At 42.0% G+C, this 19,545-nt stretch overlaps 1 protein-coding gene across 1 annotated transcript in view; it reads left to right on the top strand.

The window, feature by feature from the left end:
- The first annotated feature begins 634 nt into the window (after nucleotides 1–634).
- The window catches only part of LOC139402988 (exportin 4), a 49,931-nt gene continuing 31,020 nt past the window's right edge, over nucleotides 635–19,545 (top strand). Inside the window, 4 exon segments of the mRNA XM_071146792.1 lie at nucleotides 635–724; nucleotides 2,327–2,432; nucleotides 2,870–3,011; nucleotides 3,158–3,296. Of these exon segments, the coding sequence (XP_071002893.1) occupies nucleotides 635–724; nucleotides 2,327–2,432; nucleotides 2,870–3,011; nucleotides 3,158–3,296 (477 nt within the window).

Below are 19,545 nucleotides of genomic sequence, written 5' to 3'. Positions count from 1 at the left end.
GTAACACAATAGATTTTCTATGATAGGCTAGTGGGGCAAGGAATTACATTTCCATAAGGGCAACATTACTTTTTTTCCATAAGCATATCGTTTGTCTCCTATGCTATGGCAAACATAACATAAACAACAGATCAGGTCCTCTGGGTTTATGATCAAACATCCAATAATTGATCATAGACCCAGAGGACCTATAATTTATGATAAGGTAAATGTATTAACATAGATCTCTGGTAAGTAATTTATACATTCTTAATAAATAGACCTAATGGGATATAGTTTAGTAGTTAAAGTTACCACCTTTATCAATATTGTACAAATAATTTTCAAGTCAAAAGTTGAGTAAAAAGCTTTCAATCAGACATTTTGAGATGAGGATTCAGATGATTTGTGTTACGTTTTTTGGTGAGATCTATGGTGGTAGGAATAGTCACTAAAAATGCAGGTGTCACATCATATCACGTTTGCAAGCGTCTTTGGCTTGTAAAAACGAAGACCCTTACGCCCAATTTTTATGGCTATCTATTTCGATTACATAACCTCCAAATAGGCACGCACCATCCTAAAACACCCTGACAAGAGAGTCTGTCCATGAAGTCATTGGCTCCGAGTACCGCTTAATCCCACAATGCAGCGCATGGCGCGTCATTGAAGAGGGACCATGATGGCGGCGGTCGGTTCACCAGAAGTGATTTCACAGCTGGAAAGCGCTGCCAAAGTTTTAATGGTGAGAAATATAATCTCATTTTTGTGTGTTTTTTGGTATATGCTTTGTTCAGGGGTTTACTGAGAGTTATGAGACGGCGAGAGATTTAGCGGGCACAGTTATTTCTCTGAGAAAGGATCGCGATGCGTGGCGCAGTGATGTCTCCATCCCGCAAAAAATATAGGATAGCCATCATCCCCCAAAAGCCACAAGCGATGTGTGACAGTGTCTTGTGACGATTTTTTTCCTAAAAACTTAACTAGTAGAACACACATGTTTACAGGGACCCACACACTTGTTTAGTTAGTTTGATACAATATGTAGTTGTATTTCTTCCACAATTGACAGTTCGGTGAGCATTCCCATTGCACGGCGTCGTTAGACACTGTTGATTCACCATGTTCCATAGCTAGTAGTTACTGACTTTTCCCTCGATTTGTGGCCAACGTGATGCATCAGTCGATTAGGGCGCTGTTTCAACTCCCTGAATAAATTATAAAGCCCAGTTTTAGTAAAATATAAGTCATATATTGGAAACAATTAGCTAACCATGTGTTGGCTAAAAGTTATTGGATCACACACTTGGTCAAGTACCATGCTTGGGGGTGGGTATAATTCCAACAGGAACGTTTCAACAGAATACTGTTCAAAAAACGTAAATAACAAGGGTGCCAACAAACAACGCATACAACGTTGTATAGCGGCCGAATAAGATACTGGGTAGGGAGTGGGCTGTTTCATTAAGTTTTCACTTCACCACGTTTATTCGGGAAAAAAATCTCTGGTAGCCTATGGACAAACATTTAAGAATAAGCAACGTGGTGAGTTGATGCCTATTCGGCAGCTAGTTAGGTGAATTGATCGTGCTACTTTGTATGCGTTGTTTGTTGGCAACATTGTACTTTACGAAGTTTTTGGAACAGGTTCCTGATGGAACTTTCCACAAATAATACCCACCCCCAAGCTTGGTGACTGAAGTGCTCTGGAGCTCGTGCCGGTTACCTTGATTCCCTCTCATTCGAAGAAATCATAACTATTTGGCCAAGTTAATTATATTCGATACGTATTTATTTATTACTACTATTATAATCAGGTCTCACTAATAGTGTTTTGTTATGTTTCTGCTCTCCGGAAATAGGCTGATGTTTATTAGACATGAGTTAATGACAAAGTGCATTGAACTCCAGTCTTTTACCCTTATGCACCTTTAAGGTGCGCTCAACTATTCCCTTATTACACCTTCCAGGTTATAATGAGTTAAAATTGAGTTTCTAAACAAATGTCAGCGCTAGTGTGTGTGTGTGTGTGGTAGGGGGAAGGGTTGGGCATGGGAAGGAGGGTTGGGGGAAGGAAGGCCCTGTTGTGCTTGTGGTCAGGACAGATAAAGGGTCTTTTTCTCCTGCTGGCTGCCGAGTCAGAGCTGCTTTTACTGCAATTAGGCTTTACCTGGAATGTGAATTTCCTGCAGAGCTGAATTTTAGCCACACTCCTTGCTGACTGCTTGTGTATGCTTAGCAGTCCATCTGTGGAAATAATTTTAATGTGGTGTGTGTGAGACTTACTGTACGTGGTGTAATAATTGACTGTACACTAATGGTGTGTGTGTGTGTGTGTGTGTTTTAGGCACCGCCGTCCATGGTCAATGCAGAACAGAGGCAGCATGCAGAGCACATATTCCTCTCCTTCAGGAAGTCTAAATCACCCTTCGCTGTCTGCAAGCACATCTTAGGTAAGAATCACTATACAAATGCTTCAAAACACTCAATGTTTGTTTGTTTGTGTGTTACTTAATGTTTGTGTTATCTGCTGTATCTCCTGAGATTAGTTAGTAGTTTCAGTTTTTTGTTTTGTGAACTCAGTAACTTATGTTTGAGTGTGCTGTGTTTTCCCACAGATACATGTGATACTGTGTGTGTGCTATGTGCATGTGTGTCCAGAGACCTGTAATTCTGTCTCTGTGATTCATTTCTCTCCCTCCACAGAGACCTGTAATTCTGTCTCTGTGATTCATTTCTCTCCCTCCACAGAGACCTGTAATTCTGTCTCTGTGATTCATTTCTCTCCCTCCACAGAGACCTGTAATTCTGTCTCTGTGATTCATTTCTCTCCCTCCACAGATACCTGTAATTCTGTCTCTCTCTCTGTGATGAATCTCTCCCTCCACAGAGACCAGTAAGGTAGACTATGTGCTGTTCCAGGCAGCCACAGCCGTCATGGAGGCGGTGGTACGGGAGTGGATCCTGCTGGAGAAGGCCAGCATCGAGTCGCTCCGAACATTCCTCCTCACCTACGTCTTACAGAGACCCAAGTAGGCCTGTGTGTGTGTGTGTGTGTGTGTGTGTGTGTGTGTGTGTGTAAGGGGGGTGTATGAGTCAGTGTAGCGGCAGCATTAATTTGATTCTCAAGTATGACGCAATCTCACCTCATGCAGTCTCTCCTCTCTCCCTCCCCCAGTCTGCAGAAGTATGTCCGGGAGCAGATCCTGCTGGCTGTAGCTGTCATAGTAAAGAGAGGTTCTCTGGACAAGTCGATCAACTGTAAAGGCATCTTCCACGAAGTCAGCCAACTCATCAGCAGCGGCAACCCCACAGTGGTAAGAAACACAGGCCTGATTCGTAAACTCATCCCCGACGCAAGCGAGACATGTATTCTTGACTCTACTATGGTTATCAAAGTCCTATCATGTAATATGTCAAACATAGAAAATATAATATCCGGTATTGTGATGTTAAATTAGTCAGTTGAAGGTGAGCCGTTTGGCATTCCATTTCTTTAATAAAATATGCCTCTTAAATAGGAAAGAACTCGACTCTAAAGTCAAGAAATAACTGAAACGTTATATTGGTAACTGTATGTTATGGAAAATACTATATAGAGACAAACAGCGAAACAACGCAACCATGGACCAAGTAGCTGACAACTCGACTAAAGTGAGTTTAGAGGCAATACTAACAGACATTTGCACTGCCAATGACCAACTGTCTAAGCAGATTAAGAAAATATCCGATGTAAAAAAAATCAAAACTGTTATGACTGGGCAAACACGGAGACAGGATTTTAATTATTTATTTCACCTTTATTTAACCAGGTAGGCAAAATAAATAAATATAAATCAGTTTAACCCTGGAGAAAATCGCACAAGAAAAGCTCCAGAAAACCGTGGATGAACAAAAATACATCATTACGAGGCTTACTGAAAGATTCAACGGGATGGAGGACTTCAGTCGCAGTTCAAATCTTAGTTTTGTAAATTTCCCAGAAAGCTGTGGAACAACCGGAATGGAAAAATTCCCGGAAAAGGTAAAACCACAACTACTGGGCCAGGAGAACTTCACATGGGCTCCCACAATCAAACAAGCACATCGAACAGGCGGGCCGAGAGGGGACATGAGCAGCAAACAAAGGGCCATCATTGCAAATTCCTTAAATATAGGAACAAAGAAAGTTCTATGACTGGCCTTCCAAGCCAAAACGTCAGGAGTCGGACCTTTGATGAATGAGGGCTATCGGATCAACGTCGACATAAGCGGAGACCTCTACATGAAATGCAGAGAATTCAACCTTTTAAAGAAAAAGCCATGAGAAAAACGAATCACTTTTTTTTCTGGTGTACCCCACTCATCTATGGGTCAAATGGAAGAAAATAAACATCACATGGAAATTAGCGAAAGAAGCTACCCGATTCCTGGATAACCTGTACAAGGAGAACGGTGGAAATGTCAATGAATGAACTCAAATTGTATTTTTCACATGCGCCGAGTACAATCGTACCATGAAATGCTTACTTACAAGCCCTTAACCAACAATGCAGTTCAAGAAATAGTACCAAAAAAAAACTAAAGTAAATCATTCAAAAAGTAACACGAAAATTACATAACAGAAACGTGACTATATACAGGGGATACCGAGTCAATGTGCGAGGGTACAGGTTAGTCGAGGAAATGTATAAAGTGACTATGCATAGATAATAAACAGCGAATGGCAGCGATGTAAATAGTCCGGATGGCCATTTGATTAGTTGTTCAGCAGTCTTATGGCTTTGGGGTAGAAGCTGTTAAGGAACCTTTTTGTCCTAAACTTGGCGCTCCGGTACCGCTTGCCGTGTAGTAGCAGAGAGAACAGTCTATGACTTGGGTGACTGGAGTCTTTGGCAATCTTCCTCTGTCACCGCCTACTATATAGGTCCTGGATGTCAGGAAGTTTGGCCCCAGTGATGTGCTGGGCCGTACACATTATCTTCTGCAGCGCCTTGCGGTCAGATGCTGAGCAGTTGCCATACCAGGCGGTGATGCAACCGGTCAGGATGCTCTCAATGGTGCAGCTGTAGAACTTTCTGGGGACCCATGCCAAATCTTAAAATCTAATTTTATTGGTCACATACACATGGTTAACAGACGTTAATGAGAGTGTAGCGAAATACTTGTGAGTGTAGAGAAATCTTTTCAGTCTCCTGAGGAGGAAAGGGTGTTGTCGTGCCCTCTTTACAACTGTCTTGATGTGTTTGGACCATGGTAGTTCATTAGTGATGTGGACACCAAGGAACTTGAAACTCTCGACCCGCTCTACTTCAACCCCGTTGATGTTAATGGGAGCCTGTTTGGCCGCCTTTGCCTGTAGTCCACGATCTCCTCCTTTGTCTTGCCAACATTGAGGGAGAGGTTGTTGTCCTGGCACCACACTGCCAGTCTCTGACCTGCTCCCTATATGCTGTCTCATCGTTGTCGGTGGTCAGGCCTAAGATCAGTTGTCGTCAGCAAACATAATGTTGGAGTCGTGCTTGGCCACAGCAGTCGTGGCCGAACAGGGAGTTACGGAGGGGACTAAGCACGCAACCCTGAGAGGCCCCAGTGTTGAGGATCAGTGTGGCAGATGTGTTGTTGCCTACCCTTACCATGTATAGACTAAAGGATAGCTTCCCAACAGACAATGTATGACAGATAGGGCACTGGACTATTGCCTGATGCCTTCACTCACACCTATTGAAAAGACAATCACAGCACCAGTCAAGCGATCTGTCTAAATGAATAACACTTTAATGACGGTTGGCTATTGAGTCTAAATGACAACCCATTAATTGGTAGGCTATAGCCACAATCTATTTGTTTTACGTAATGAACTAACAAGTGAACAAGACTACATAATGATTTCTATGATCTGGATGATTCTTTTTTTAATTGCTCCCCAGCTAATAGGCTACAAAGACCTGAGTGGGTGGGAAGAATTTAAATCGCCCACATAGGCGCTGAAATTGTAAACACAGTGCTTTTATTTTTGTTGCTCTCTTACCCTTTTTTAAAATGGATTTGACTTTTGCCCGAATTAACGCATGATAACGGGGAAATGTATATATTAATAGAAAAATGTGTTATTAATGTGGGCAACTTGATATCTTGTTGATTATATTTTTATTCTCCCATAGAAAGTACAATGAATAATGGTAATGAATTAGTTCAAGTGAACTGACAGCGTTTTAACTATTTTGCAGATATGAAACAGACAATTATAATATCAGTAAAAAAAATACAAAAATCCCACTTTATGCTACAAAAACAACTTTATACGATGTTTTAAAAATAGGTTCAATGTGACTCAACATTCCATGACGCACACTAAGGCATTGTTGGCAGAATAGATGGATGCAGTTCAATGCATGACTAATACAATTCACCATTACATTTCTTAGCAGTCCAAAATAATATTGATTTCAGGTTGTAAACCACACCTGGTCGTTTACATTGTTAACTGCCTCCCCCCATTCGAGATGCAATGTTTCAGTTACAATGAACAAATATTTTGAACAAAAACGGACAACTGTAACTAAGGCTGGGAATGTAAATACAATCAAACTAGCAAGGGCAAGCATCACAAGTCAGTCATAACGAGGCTAATAGGCTAGCGCACATGTGTCAAGGCCCGTGGGCCGAATAGGGGACACAAGCGAGTATAAATGAGTCAACAGTTGATACTTTATGAAATTACAGCCTGTGCTCGCATCGGTGAATTCAACTTCAATTGCGTTACTTTTGTGTGTCCTGTTTACAGCGAGCAGGCAAGCAGCGGAGGGAACGTGTACAGACACATTCCACATTCCTAGCTAGGCTACTAAAATGTTGCAGTCTAGCTTCGGTTTGCAAAGCTTGACAATTACTAACAGCATATTATGCACATATGCAAGCATAGCAGCAAAGACTGGACAAGTATTATTTATGTTTTAATATGATAAAATGTTATACAGCATTTACTAGTGGACATTTATAAAGGGGCATATTTTTTTCTAATAAAACAATGGCCAGTTTGGGTCCCAGTTATGCTTTTTTTTAATGTAGAAACAAATAGGCTATGTCTGGCCCGCAAATTTGTTGTGTTTTTTCAATATGGCCCGTGCACTGATTGTTTGACACCTCTGGGCTAGCGTATCTATCTATATATGTAGGTAGCTATTTATTTAGCAAGCTAAAAACACGGAGTCTAACTTTAGCTAGCTAGCAGCCGGGAGGATGTCATGTCATTGGAGGAGTGGGTGAGTGGCCAGCCTGGTCTCATAGACTTGATGTAAATGTATATCCGGGACACTCAAATTAGTATAATATGTTACGTTTGGTAAGGTTACATAAGACAGACCTAACACGGACGTTTAGCAACCAAAGGTTGCGAGTTTGAATCTCATCACAGACTTGAGCATTTTAGCTAATTAGCAACTTTTAAATTGACTACTTTTTAGCTAGTTTGCAACTACTTAGAATGTTAGCTAAATCTTCCCCTAACCTTAACCCAAACTGCTAACCCATGCTAAGGTTAGCAAATTCGTGACATTGAACGCTTTGCGAATTCCAAACATATAATACGAATTGTAATTCGTAACATCATACGAAATGGGTGATGGACATCCACAAATGAATACATAACATAATGTAACGACCCTGGGTTTATTGTTTCATTACATAACATATCATACTAAATGTAGTGTCCTGGATTTATGTACAGAATAATACAAAATGCTGAGAGGCGGTTGGAGTGAATTTGAATGACTGTTATCAACAATTAGAGTATTTTTTGTAGTTGTCAATCCAATGTATTTGGCATCGATCAAATGGGCGGGCAGGCAAGTTTCCATTCAGTTGTCAAAACTTGGGTTGTGTTAGTGTTCAAATACTGGATAGTAGAGACCAAATCACGGACGCTGGACAGAGTGGATTTCAGTTGTAACAAAAGACAGTTTTAATGAGTCAGAGATATCTTGTCCCGCAGTTTTACGTGCACGGACCTAGTTCACATAACTCGGCAAGGAGCCAGGTGAAAAAAGAGGCCTATACAATGGTTACATACATTTTTATACATAGAATAAAGTAGGTGGAGTCTTGTCGTTTCGGTCTTCTTGACTGGTCGGAGGGTTGGAGGCGGGCCTTGCTCTAGCCAGAGCGGGCCCCATTGGTGCACAGCAAAAGTTCTTTGCTCTTTGGACCGGCCAGTTAGAGGGAGATGAGATGTGTGTTTATATAAGGAAGAGGGGGTCAGTCTTATGGCTGGGTGTATGTGTTCTTACGACGGAATGTCTTTGTTTATATGAGCTATGTGTATGAATATTTATATAACAAATCCCCCTCTTCATGTCTATTAGACGTGAAAACTATAGCAGAAAGGTGGCGGTTGCAATCGTGGGTATACATAAGGTGGTGCTCCTAACCTTGTCTGGTTTGCATGGTGGGTCTGTAGGTGTAGTGCTACGTTTGGGACGGGAGTGATTGGAGGGAGTGATATCAGGAAAGGAGTTAGGGACATGTGTAGGGGTTGGTGTATGTGATGTGGCAGGGTGAAATAGTTGTTCAATTAACCATGTGAAAGTCCTAGGGTTACTCCAAATATCAGTAGGAATATCACAAATAAGGGACCAGATATCCCCAGCCTCACCCAGAGAGGGAGAAATTTCCCTCTAACTGGGCGAGGTTCCCTTCTCAGGGGAGGCGGAGTTTGATGCCGCATCACCTGAGGAAGGAGTGTCTTCATTTGGAATCGAATTTAGGCCGCTCAAATCAGCTCTGACTTCAGTCAGTGTTCTAGAAGGAATTGGGGCTGGGGTGCAATGTGTAAGGCGGTGCCAAGGTGTGCCTGATTTACCTTTGACCTGGACTGAGTGTGAAGTAACCTCCTTCACTTCGTACGGTCCAGTCCACCTGGGTTCCAGCCACTTTCTCTTGTGGACTGTAACCCACACCCCGTCACCAACCTTTACCTTCAGTAGTGGCGTGTCCCCCGGCAGCTCCCCCTTCTGGACCTTGTGAACCTGGGTAGAGAGTGCTGCAGAGAGAACCGTCAGTTTTTTCACATAATTAGACATTACAATTTGTTGTACATCAAGGGCGGGCATATGACCTCCCTCCCTTGGTGGACCATGCATCCCTCTACCAGTCATTATCCCATGAGGCACATACTTTAGCTATCTTAGCTTTTGCTTTTGGTTTGACGTTCCACCAGATTTTGGGATTGGGGCCTGTACTTAGATCCAAATCTGTGGGTTATGCCAAATCTTTCTTCCACCTGTCTCAGGTGTTTGTTAAATGTGAGCCATTTGTCAAATTTGATTTGTCTTGGGATGCCATACCTGGGTATTAGTTTGGTTTGTAGCCACTTAAAGACTGACCTAGCATCCTCCCCTTTTGTTATTATTGCCTCTACCCATTTGGAGAACCTATCTACTATGACTAGGAGATAGTTTGCCTTTAGATAAATTTTCGGGGCCCATGTCGGTGTAGTCTATACTAATATCCTGAAAACATGCATTAGGTATTACGTATGAGCCCATTGGTGTTTGATATGGTGTCTTTGGGTTGTGTCTGTCACAACCATTGCATTCGTCACAAAATAAATCATCGTCATAAAATAAGTCAGTCATATTTTTTATGTGAGGGTGCCACCAGATGTGCGAGGCCTTTTTGGAGGGTCTTTAGTTTGCCTTCGTGTGTGGGGCCATGTGTTTCTCATAAAAGTTCTGGGTCCATCAGTGTGGCCTGCTTCATGGGCATGGGCTGAGTCTGTATAGATATTCAGTCTTTCCTATTCCTCTGATGAGGACCTGCGTCAATCCGATGATTTCAGCTAATTTGGCCGATGCTGGTTGAGGGTTGATGGCTGATTGAAGGGTGACATGTGAACCGTCTGGGAGTTGCTGTTTCCTTCTTCTGCCGTGGGTGGTGGGCATTTTTATGGCCAGGGGATGGTTTTCCCAGTCATTCCCTGGAACTGCGGTTGGTTGTATGCGGGTTGCTGATGCATGGGTGTGGGTCCTGGTTGCTGATGTTCGTACTGTTGAGGTCTATTTCCACCCCTTTCCTTCCCATATGGACCTCTCGTAGAGTTCCACTGGCGTTGTTGTGGTGTGAGTGGGTATGGACACTCGTGAGTAGTGCCCTGGAGTTCTACAGTTGAAACAAACCCCTCTTTTTGGATGGCCTGGTATCCATTGCGGCTGGTATGCAAATTGTGGTTGCGGGGGATACCAAGGCCCCGGGTTGGCTGGTTGAGGACCGGCCTGCTGTTGAATCATCTGGGAGATAGTCTGGGCCACTATTTGAGAGATGTCTGTTTTGGTGCCTGTCTCCTTCGTTTCTTCCGCCACCATCTGTTTCTTAGGTTTTTCTCCTTGTTGTGCTTCCTTCAATTGGAGTTTCAGGAGTTGTACCTGGAGGGACTGCACCTGGCTCTCAGCACCCCCTCTTTCCTTGTTGTGCTGGGTCACATGGTGGTGCACATGAGTGTTGAATTGGGTCAGAGGAAGTGCAATCAACCCTACCGTTCCTCTGAGTTTGGTTTTAACATCTCCGGGACACCCGTTGACCACCATTTCCTTCCACATGCTGAGTGTGGTATCAGTGTGATCGAATGGTTCTTCGTGGACCGATCTCCATGTGGTCTTAGCCCTGTCCAGGTATGCTGCAGGTTGCTCACCTGGGTTGATTGTAAAGGAGGATAAGGTGGCATGGTTTCTTTCTGTAGGGTATGCTCTCCGTAGAACTTCCCATAATCTGGTACGGAAGTGGTCTATGGGCAGTGTTGGGGCCCGCCATCCAAGGTCAGCTGCTGTCATGAGGGCCTCCATGGTTCCGTGGTCGGTGGCTCTTGCTAGAAGTGCTTTCATGTCTCCTAGGCAGAGTTGCAGGCCTGACGTAAGTGTCTGCAGTTGAAGTAGCCACGCTGAAGCTCCTCCATGTAGGCTAGGCATCTGTCCCATCAGTGTTGTTAAATCAGTCATTTTCCAGGGCTGGTACTCCACAGTGTGTGCATCACCTGGTGTCGGTCGCAGGGGGTACTGTCCTGCCATCTCCTGCTCTCGCTCTCTTCTATCAGCAATTCTGGAGGACCGACGGAGTGTTTCGGACCCCATTGATTCGGTAACTTTGGTTACTGTTCCTCTCATTATGCCTTCCACACGGTAGGCTCCCTCTCTGTTGTTATCTTGGTTAGCTATTAGCTCCCTGAGTTCCTTAGCTCGAGCTATTGATGATTTCAGCAGCTCCTGCATCTTAGTCACGTTTGGAGCTCCCATCGGAGCTGGGGTGAGCACCATGTCAATTTCTTCTTCGTTTTCGATATCCATGTTCTGATGACAGTCCTCCCTATCCGTCTGATAGAAGTGGTTTGAATCTAATCTTGTTTGTAGGTGTCCTCTGGTTTCAGAGGTGAGAGAGTTCACAGAGGAGCATTGCGGCCTCCGTTCCTGGGGGAGGTCTCCTGCTCCTGGAATCCCAGTTTCGAACTGTTCACATACCATATGGCCAGCCGTTATCCCCAGGGTAATTTCCCCTTTTAACTCCCCTTGGTCTATTCTCAGAACTGGAGCCTGTATTGTGGGAGGTGCCCTGGGCAGGAATGGGTTGTGTGACGGGCTCCGGTGATTTTGTCCCTTTGAGTATGGCTGGGGCTGAACTGCCTCCATTGTCAATTGTGGATATAGTGAGGGAGAAACGGCCACAGGGGGAGCCGTGGGCAAGTTCTCAGGCGGAGCTTTAACATCCCCCGACGCCACAATAGCCACGCACATCATGTCTGGTGTGTTTTTGGGTAGCACCCTCCTACTCTCCTGTATGGCCCATGTACCTATCTTGAGCTCCCCCTCCGCTCTCTCTCTCTCTCTCTTGTACCTACTTTTTTGAACCTGTGTATCTTGTTTCTCTCCGCCTCACTCGCTTTTGCATGCTCTACTGCGTCCTCTAATTCTGTCTGCATATCTTGGAGTTTTCCCCCCTGTAGGTGGTCCTCCGCTAAAATAACCTGCTTGTGTCCATCTTATCCGTAATCCTTTCCACACTTTCTCCACTTTCCCATACTGTTCTTTACCTCCCGCTCTATCAATCATACTCTGATCTAAATATTCATTGAATTTTAGTTTGGGCGTGGTGGCTGCAGACATTTTATCTAGTTCGTCTGATAATGTGTATAATGCGTTATTTAGGTATATTCAATCCTTACTATGTGGTGTTTATTTCTATCGTTGTATGCTTAGATATACTGCTGTACTGGCAATGGCTTATCTCTTCTACCCCCACCCTCGCATACCAAGGGGGTTATCAGTATGTGACGCCCGCCACGTGTCTGTTTCTCCCGTATTTTATTTGAATTTGTTCAGCGATTCGTTTAGGTATTTTCTAAAAATGATTCGGCGATTTCCTTTTGGAACAATATATCAGTGAATATATGCGGTTCTGTAACAATTTTCAGAGTAATTCTAGCTCTTTAGGAAATATAGATAGAATTTCTAGACAACTAAGAGTTGTTCAGTGAATTATTTAAATACTTTCTGTAAACAATTCAGTAAATTCCTTTATGAACTTATATCAGTAAATTCGAGCGATTCTATAGCAATTGTCAGAATAATTATATATCTTTAGGAAATATGGATAGAATAGAAAAACCCAAAAATCAGTGTGTAGCTTTTAGCGTCTGTCAAACAAAGTCTGTACTAAGCTCGGCGGCTTATTTAAATACTTTCTAGAAACAATTCAGTAAGTTCCTTTATGAACTTATATCAGTAAATTCCAGCGATTCTATAGCAATTGTCAGAATAATTTTAAACTTTAGGCAATATCAACAGGAATGAAAAAAACGAAAATCAGTATTCCAGCCCGGCTGCTGTCAATCAAAATTGCACGGCCATTCGATACTAAGGTGGCTTTGTCTACCAGCACGTGTGCCTAATAGCCCAGTTACGTATCCCAACCTACTCCGCGACAAACGTTTCTTTCAATTTAATTTCCCCCATCTCCAAATCATGGAATGTCAACTCTGGTTCATATTATGTTTATTGTTTGATGTGCAACAGCCACATCATTCCCGATCTCTGTCTTGTGGAAGGCCAAACTTACATATCCTATATCTATTCGACTACACCTCTAACATAACCAATTAAACAGTTTACAACTTATTCAATAGGATCTTTTACATGCAGATTCAGTCGATCTATTAATTAACTAAATCTCTAAACACAACCAATTAAACAGTTTAGAACTTATTCAATAGGAACTTTTACGTGCATACTACACTTCTAAGCCACAACCAATTAAACAGTAAGCACTTATTTAATAGGATCTTTTACATGCATACTACACTTCTAATAATAGGCCAATTGATAAAAAATAAAAATACAAATAAAAAATAAAAACGAGCAAAACAAGATCTCCCCGATCAATGTCTTAGGTTCTTATGTAAAAATTTGGGCACCGATTCATACTCACGCCCAGTACTTTCTGATCAAAATTTGGTTTAGGCTATAATACAATATGCAGATTTCGATATAACGGGCTCTGCTCACCTTTGTATAGAGCGCTCCGATCAGATTTCCTGAGGCAAGATGAATGGCTGGGGAAGTCACTCTTCCGTCTGATTTTTTTAGCCGTGATCAGTCTCGTCCTCTCACACTAACTTATAATAGATCGAATTCAAGAACAACCAAACTCTGCTACCAATTTGTTAGTGTTCAAATACTGGAGAGTAGAGACCAAATCACGGACGCTGGACAGAGTGGATTTCAGTTGTAACAAAAGACAGTTTTAATGAGTCAGAGATATCTTGTCCCGCAGTTTTACGTGCACGGACCTAGTTCACATAACTCGGCAAGGAGCCAGGTGAAAAAAGAGGCCTATACAATGGTTACATACATTTTTATACATAGAATAAAGTAGGTGGAGTCTTGTCGTTTCGGTCTTCTTGACTGGTCGGAGGGTTGGAGGCGGGCCTTGCTCTAGCCAGAGCGGGCCCCATTGGTGCACAGCAAAAGTTCTTTGCTCTTGGGACCGGCCAGTTAGAGGGAGATGAGATGTGTGTTTATATAAGGAAGAGGGGGTCAGTCTTATGGCTGGGTGTATGTGTTCTTACGACGGAATGTCTTTGTTTATATGAGCTATGTGTATGAATATTTATATAACAGTTGGGACAAGCATGCATTGGCAAACTGCATAAGGATGAGCAGGTTACTATTCCCCATTGTTAATCAGTACAATTTTGAAGGCCAACTAGCTGAAAAAGTTTGAGAGTGTTTATCTAACGTTCCCTCATTAGATTTTTAGCTCATCTTGCTCTGCCTAATATAGGTTGTTGATCTTGTTGATGTGCATAATAGGCAGCTGAGGGAGGGATAGCCTACCTTTTCATGGTTGTTTGATCAATATGACTGTCAAGTTCCCAAATGTAAGATGACTCTTTTGGCAGGAATCCATTCAGGTGTATTTTGTGTTCGAATTATCTACATTTGCGATGTTGCTACTGCCTGTAAACACCGTTCAGGTCGTAGTGAATGATTGCAGGCCCATGTGGCAAAAAGCCTATATACAAATAACTTTTTGCCTATATTATTTGTATGTAGGCAAGTAGGTCTATATACAAATATATGAATTGTGTGTATATAGGCCTACTGTAGCTCTGATTGGCTATGCCGCAACGGTCTGTGTAGACTCCAGTACTGGGCAAGACAGATGGTTTTATTTACTGCAGTGTCTTAATTGTCCAAACGCAAGGCTGGTTTCCCACTCTATATTATCATAGAATTTTCACAAATGCCTTACTATACGTAATTCCCAAACATTCTATGAATTTATGAAAATGTGAAAATGACCATACCTAAGTGTTCGCCTTTCAGATTTTTTTTTTATAAGTGTCCTTCTTCCTGGGGGTGTATATGAACAGATTTTAATACGATTTAATGTTGCTAAATCGCTGTCAGTTCCACTTTAAAGGAATGTTGAAGAAACATGGGCAATTGCCGAGTTTATAAACGAGACAGTTTATATGCGCGAAGCCCACAATTATACACCTTATTATTTCCAGCTCTTTGTTGAACAATTACAGTATGCATACCCATTAACTTATTCCTATTTTGTTGTTATAGCCAGAATGCAAATGGATTAAATGAAAAATAATTCTCACTCATACAGTGGTGCAAAAAATGATTTAGTCAGCCACCAATTGTGCAAGTTCTCCCACTTAAAAAGATGAGGCCTGTAATTTTCATCATAGGTACACTTCAACTATGACAGACAAAATGAGGAAAAAAATCCAGAAAATCACATTGTAGGATTTGCAAATTATGGTGGAAAATTAGTATTTGGTCAATAACAAAAGTTTATCTCAATACTTTGTTATATACCCCAGAGGTCAAACGTTTTCTGTAAGTCTTCAAGGTTTTCACACACTGTTGCTGGTATTTTGGCCCATTCCTCCATGCAGATCTCCTCTAGAGCAGTGATGTTTTGGGGCTGTTGCTGGGCAACACGGACTTTCAACTCCCTCCAAAGATTTTCTATGGGGTTGAGATCTGGAGACTGGCTAGGCCACTCCAGGACCTTGAAATGCTTCTTACGAAGCCACTCCTTCGTTGCCCGGGCGGTGTGTTTGGGATCATTGTCATGCTGAAAGACCCAGCCACGTTTCATATTCAATGCCCTTGCTGAAGGTAGGCTTTGTTACTTTGGTCCCAGCTCTCTGCAGGTCATTCACTAGGTCCCCCTGTGTGGTTCTGGGATTTTTGCTCACAGTTCTTGTGATCATTTTGACCCCACGGGGTGAGATCTTGCGTGGAGCCCCAAATCGCGGGAGATTATCAGTGGTCTTGTATGTCTTCCATTTCCTAATAATTGCTCCCACAGTTGATTTCTTCAAACCAAGCTGCTTACCTATTGCAGATTCAGTCTTCCCAGCTTGGTGCAGGTCTACAATTTAGTTTCTGGTGTCCTTTGACAGCTCTTTGGTCTTGGCCATAGTGGAGTTTGGAGTGTGACTGTTTGAGGTTGTGAACAGGTGTCTTTTATACTGATAACAAGTTCAAACAGGTGCCATTAATACAGGTAACGAGTGGAGGACAAAGGAGCCTCTTAAAGAAGAAGTTACAGGTCTGTGAGAGCCAGAAATCTTGCTTGTTTGTAGGTGACCAAATACTTATTTTCCACCATAATTTGCAAATAAATTCATAAAAAATCCTACAATGTGATTTTCTGGATTTTTTTTCTCTCATTTTGTCTGTCATAGTTGAAGTGTACCTATGATGAAAATTACAGGCCTCTCATCTTTTTAAGTGGGGGAACTTGCACAATTGGTGGCTGACTAAATACTTTTTTGCCCCACTGTATACACACAATACCATATAATGACAAAGTGAAAACATGTTTTTAGAAATGTTGGCTAATTTATTTAAAATTTAAATGCAGAAATATCTATTTTAAATAAGTATTCACACCCCTGAGCTGTGAGTGTTTCTGGTTAAGTCTAAGTGCTTTCCACACTTGGATTGTACAACATTTGCCCATAATTCTTTTCAAAATTCTTCAAGCTCTGTGAAATTGGTTGTTGATAATTTCTCGACAAACATTTTCAGGTCTTTCCATAGCTTTTCAAGTAGATTTAAGTAAACATTTTAACTTGGCCACTCAGGAACGTTCACTCTCTTCTTGGTAAGCAATTCCAGTGTAGATTTGGCCTTGTGTTTTAGGATATTGTCCTGCTAAAAGGTGACTTTGTCCCCCAGTGCCTGTTGGAAAGCAGACTGAACCAGGTTTTGCTCAAGGATTTTGCCTGTACTTATCTCTATTCTGCATATTATTATTATCCTAAAAAACGAAAATAAGAAGAGCGATACTCAGTGATGTGTTGTGTTGGATTTGCCCCAAACATTACACTTTGTATTCAGGACATAAATGTTAATTTCTTTGCCACACTTTTCTTGTTGAAGTTTTACTTTAGTACCTTATTGCAAACAGGATGTTGTGGAACATTTTTATTCTGTACATACTTCCTTTTTTTCACTTTGTCATTTAGGTTAGTATTGTGGAGTAAGTACAATGTTGATCCATCCTCAGTTTTCTCCTATCACAGCAAATTAAACTCTAACTGTTTAAAAGTCACCATTGGCCTTGTGAAATCCCTGAGTGGTTTCCTTCCTCTCTGGCAACTGAGTTAAGGAAGATGCCTTTTTTTGTAGTGATTGTGTTTATTGATACACCAGCCAAAGTGTAATTAATAACTTGATCAAAGGAATATTCAATGCCTCCTTTTTGTATTTTTTACCCATCTACCAATAGCTGCCCTTTGCGGTTGAATCTGTGTTTGAAATTCACTGCTCGATTGAGGGACCTTACATATAATTGTATGTGTGGGGTACAGAGATGAGGTAGTCATTCAAAAATCATGTTAAACACTATTACTGCACACTGAGTGAGTCCATGCAACTTATTATGTGACTTGTTAAGCACATTTTTACTCCTGAACTTAATTAGATTTCCCATAACAATAGGTTTGAATACTTACTGACTCAATACATTTCAGCTTTTCATTTTTAATTGATTTGTAAACTTTTTGAAAAACATAATTCTACTTTGACATTATGGGATCTGTATGTGTGGGGTACAGAGAAGGGGTAGTCATAAAAACATGTTAAACACTTATTGCACACAGTGAGTCCATGCAACTTATTTTTTACTTGTTAAGCACATTTTTACACCTGAATGTATTTATTCTTGCCATAAGGGGTTGACTACTTATTGACTCAAGACAGTTCAGCTTTACATTTTTTATTAATTTGTAAAATTTTGAAATACATCATTCTACTTTGACATTTATGGGGTGGTGTGTGTGTGTGTGTGTGTGTGTGTAGGCCAGTGATAAAACATCTAAATGTAATCCATTTTAAATTCCGGTTGAATACTTATGTAAATGTGATCAGTTTTAATAAAATGTGCAAAAAAAAAACAAAGTTGCAACTATTTTTGATTTGTCATAATGGGTTTGAGTGTAGATTGATGAAGGGGAAAAATACATTTTAAAATACAGCTGTAATGTAACAAAATGTGGAAAAAGTCAAGGGGTGTGAATACTTTTTGAAGGCACTGTACTCTGACAGCCCAACACACAGTACACACACAACATGCACACATATGCATACTGATGCCACACACACCACATATGCTGCTACTGGTCACTTTACCCCTACCTATACAGTGTGTTCGGAAAGTATTCAGATCCCTTGACTTTTCCACATTTTGTTACATGACAGTCTTATTCTAAAATTGATTCAATTGTTTTCCCCCCTCAATCTACACTCAACCCTATTATGACATATCAAACTGTTTTATTAAAACTGATCACATTTACATAAGTATTCAGATCCTTTCCTCAATACTTTGTTGAAGCACCTTTGGCAGCGATTACAGCCTTGGGTCTTCTTGGGTATGACACTACAAGCTTGGCACACCTGTATTTGGGGAGTTTCTCCCATTCTGCTCTGCAGATCCTCTCAACCTCTGTCAGGTTGGATGGGGAGCGTCACTGCACAGCTATTTTCAGGTCTCTTCAGGGATGTTCAGTTGGGTTCAATACTGGGCGCTGGCTGGGCCACTCAAGGACGTTCAGAGACTTCTCTCGAAGCCACTCCTGCGCTGTCTTGGCTGTGTGCTTAGGGTTGTTGTCCTGTTGGAAGTTTAACCTTTGTCCCAGGCTGAGGCCCTGAGCGCTCTGGAGCAGATTTTTATCAAGGATCTCTCTGTACTTTGCTCTGTTCATCTTTCCCTCGATATTGACTAGTCTCTGCCACTGAAAAACATCCCCACAGCATGGTGCCGCCACCACCATGCTTCACCATCGGGATGGTGCCAGGTTTCCTCCATACGTGACGCTTGGAATTCAGGCCAAAGAGTTCTATCTTGGTTTCATCAGACCAGAGAATCATGTTTCTCATGATCAGAGTGCTTTAGGTGCCTTTTGGCAAACTCAGAGTGGGCTGTCATGTGCTTTTTACTGAGGGGTGGCTTCTGTCTCACCACTGTACCATAAAGGCCTGATTGGTGGAGTGCTGCAGAGATGGTTGTCCTTCTGGAAGGTTCTCCCATCTCCACAAAGGAACTCTGGAGCCCTGTCAGAGTGACCATCAGGTTCTTGGTCACCTCCCTGACCAAGGCGCTTCTCCCCCGATTGCTCAGTTTGGCCGGGCGTCCAGCTCTAGGAAGAGTCTTGGTGGTTCCAAACTTTTTCCATTTAAGAATGTAGGCTACTGTGTTCTTGGGGACCTTGAATGCTGTAGACATTTTTTTTGGTACCCTTCCCCAGATCTGTGCCTCGACACAATCCTGTCTCAGCGCTCTACGGACAATTCCTTCGGTCTCATGGCTTGGTTTTTTTCTCTGACATGCACTGTCAACTGTGGGACCTTATAGATAGGTGTGTGCCTTTCCAAATCATGTCCAATCAATTGAATTTACCACAAGTGATCTCCAAGTTGTAGAAACATCTCAAGGATGATCAATGAAAATAGGATGCACCTGAGCTCAATTTTGAGTCTCTTAGCAAAGGGTCTGAGTACTTATATTTCA

This window comes from Oncorhynchus clarkii, chromosome 3, assembly GCF_045791955.1.
Source record: "Oncorhynchus clarkii lewisi isolate Uvic-CL-2024 chromosome 3, UVic_Ocla_1.0, whole genome shotgun sequence".
In the NCBI taxonomy this organism is placed as follows: Eukaryota; Metazoa; Chordata; class Actinopteri; order Salmoniformes; family Salmonidae; genus Oncorhynchus; species Oncorhynchus clarkii.
Note: the sequence above shows the minus strand (reverse complement) of the source record. Positions and strands in the feature narration are given on the sequence as shown.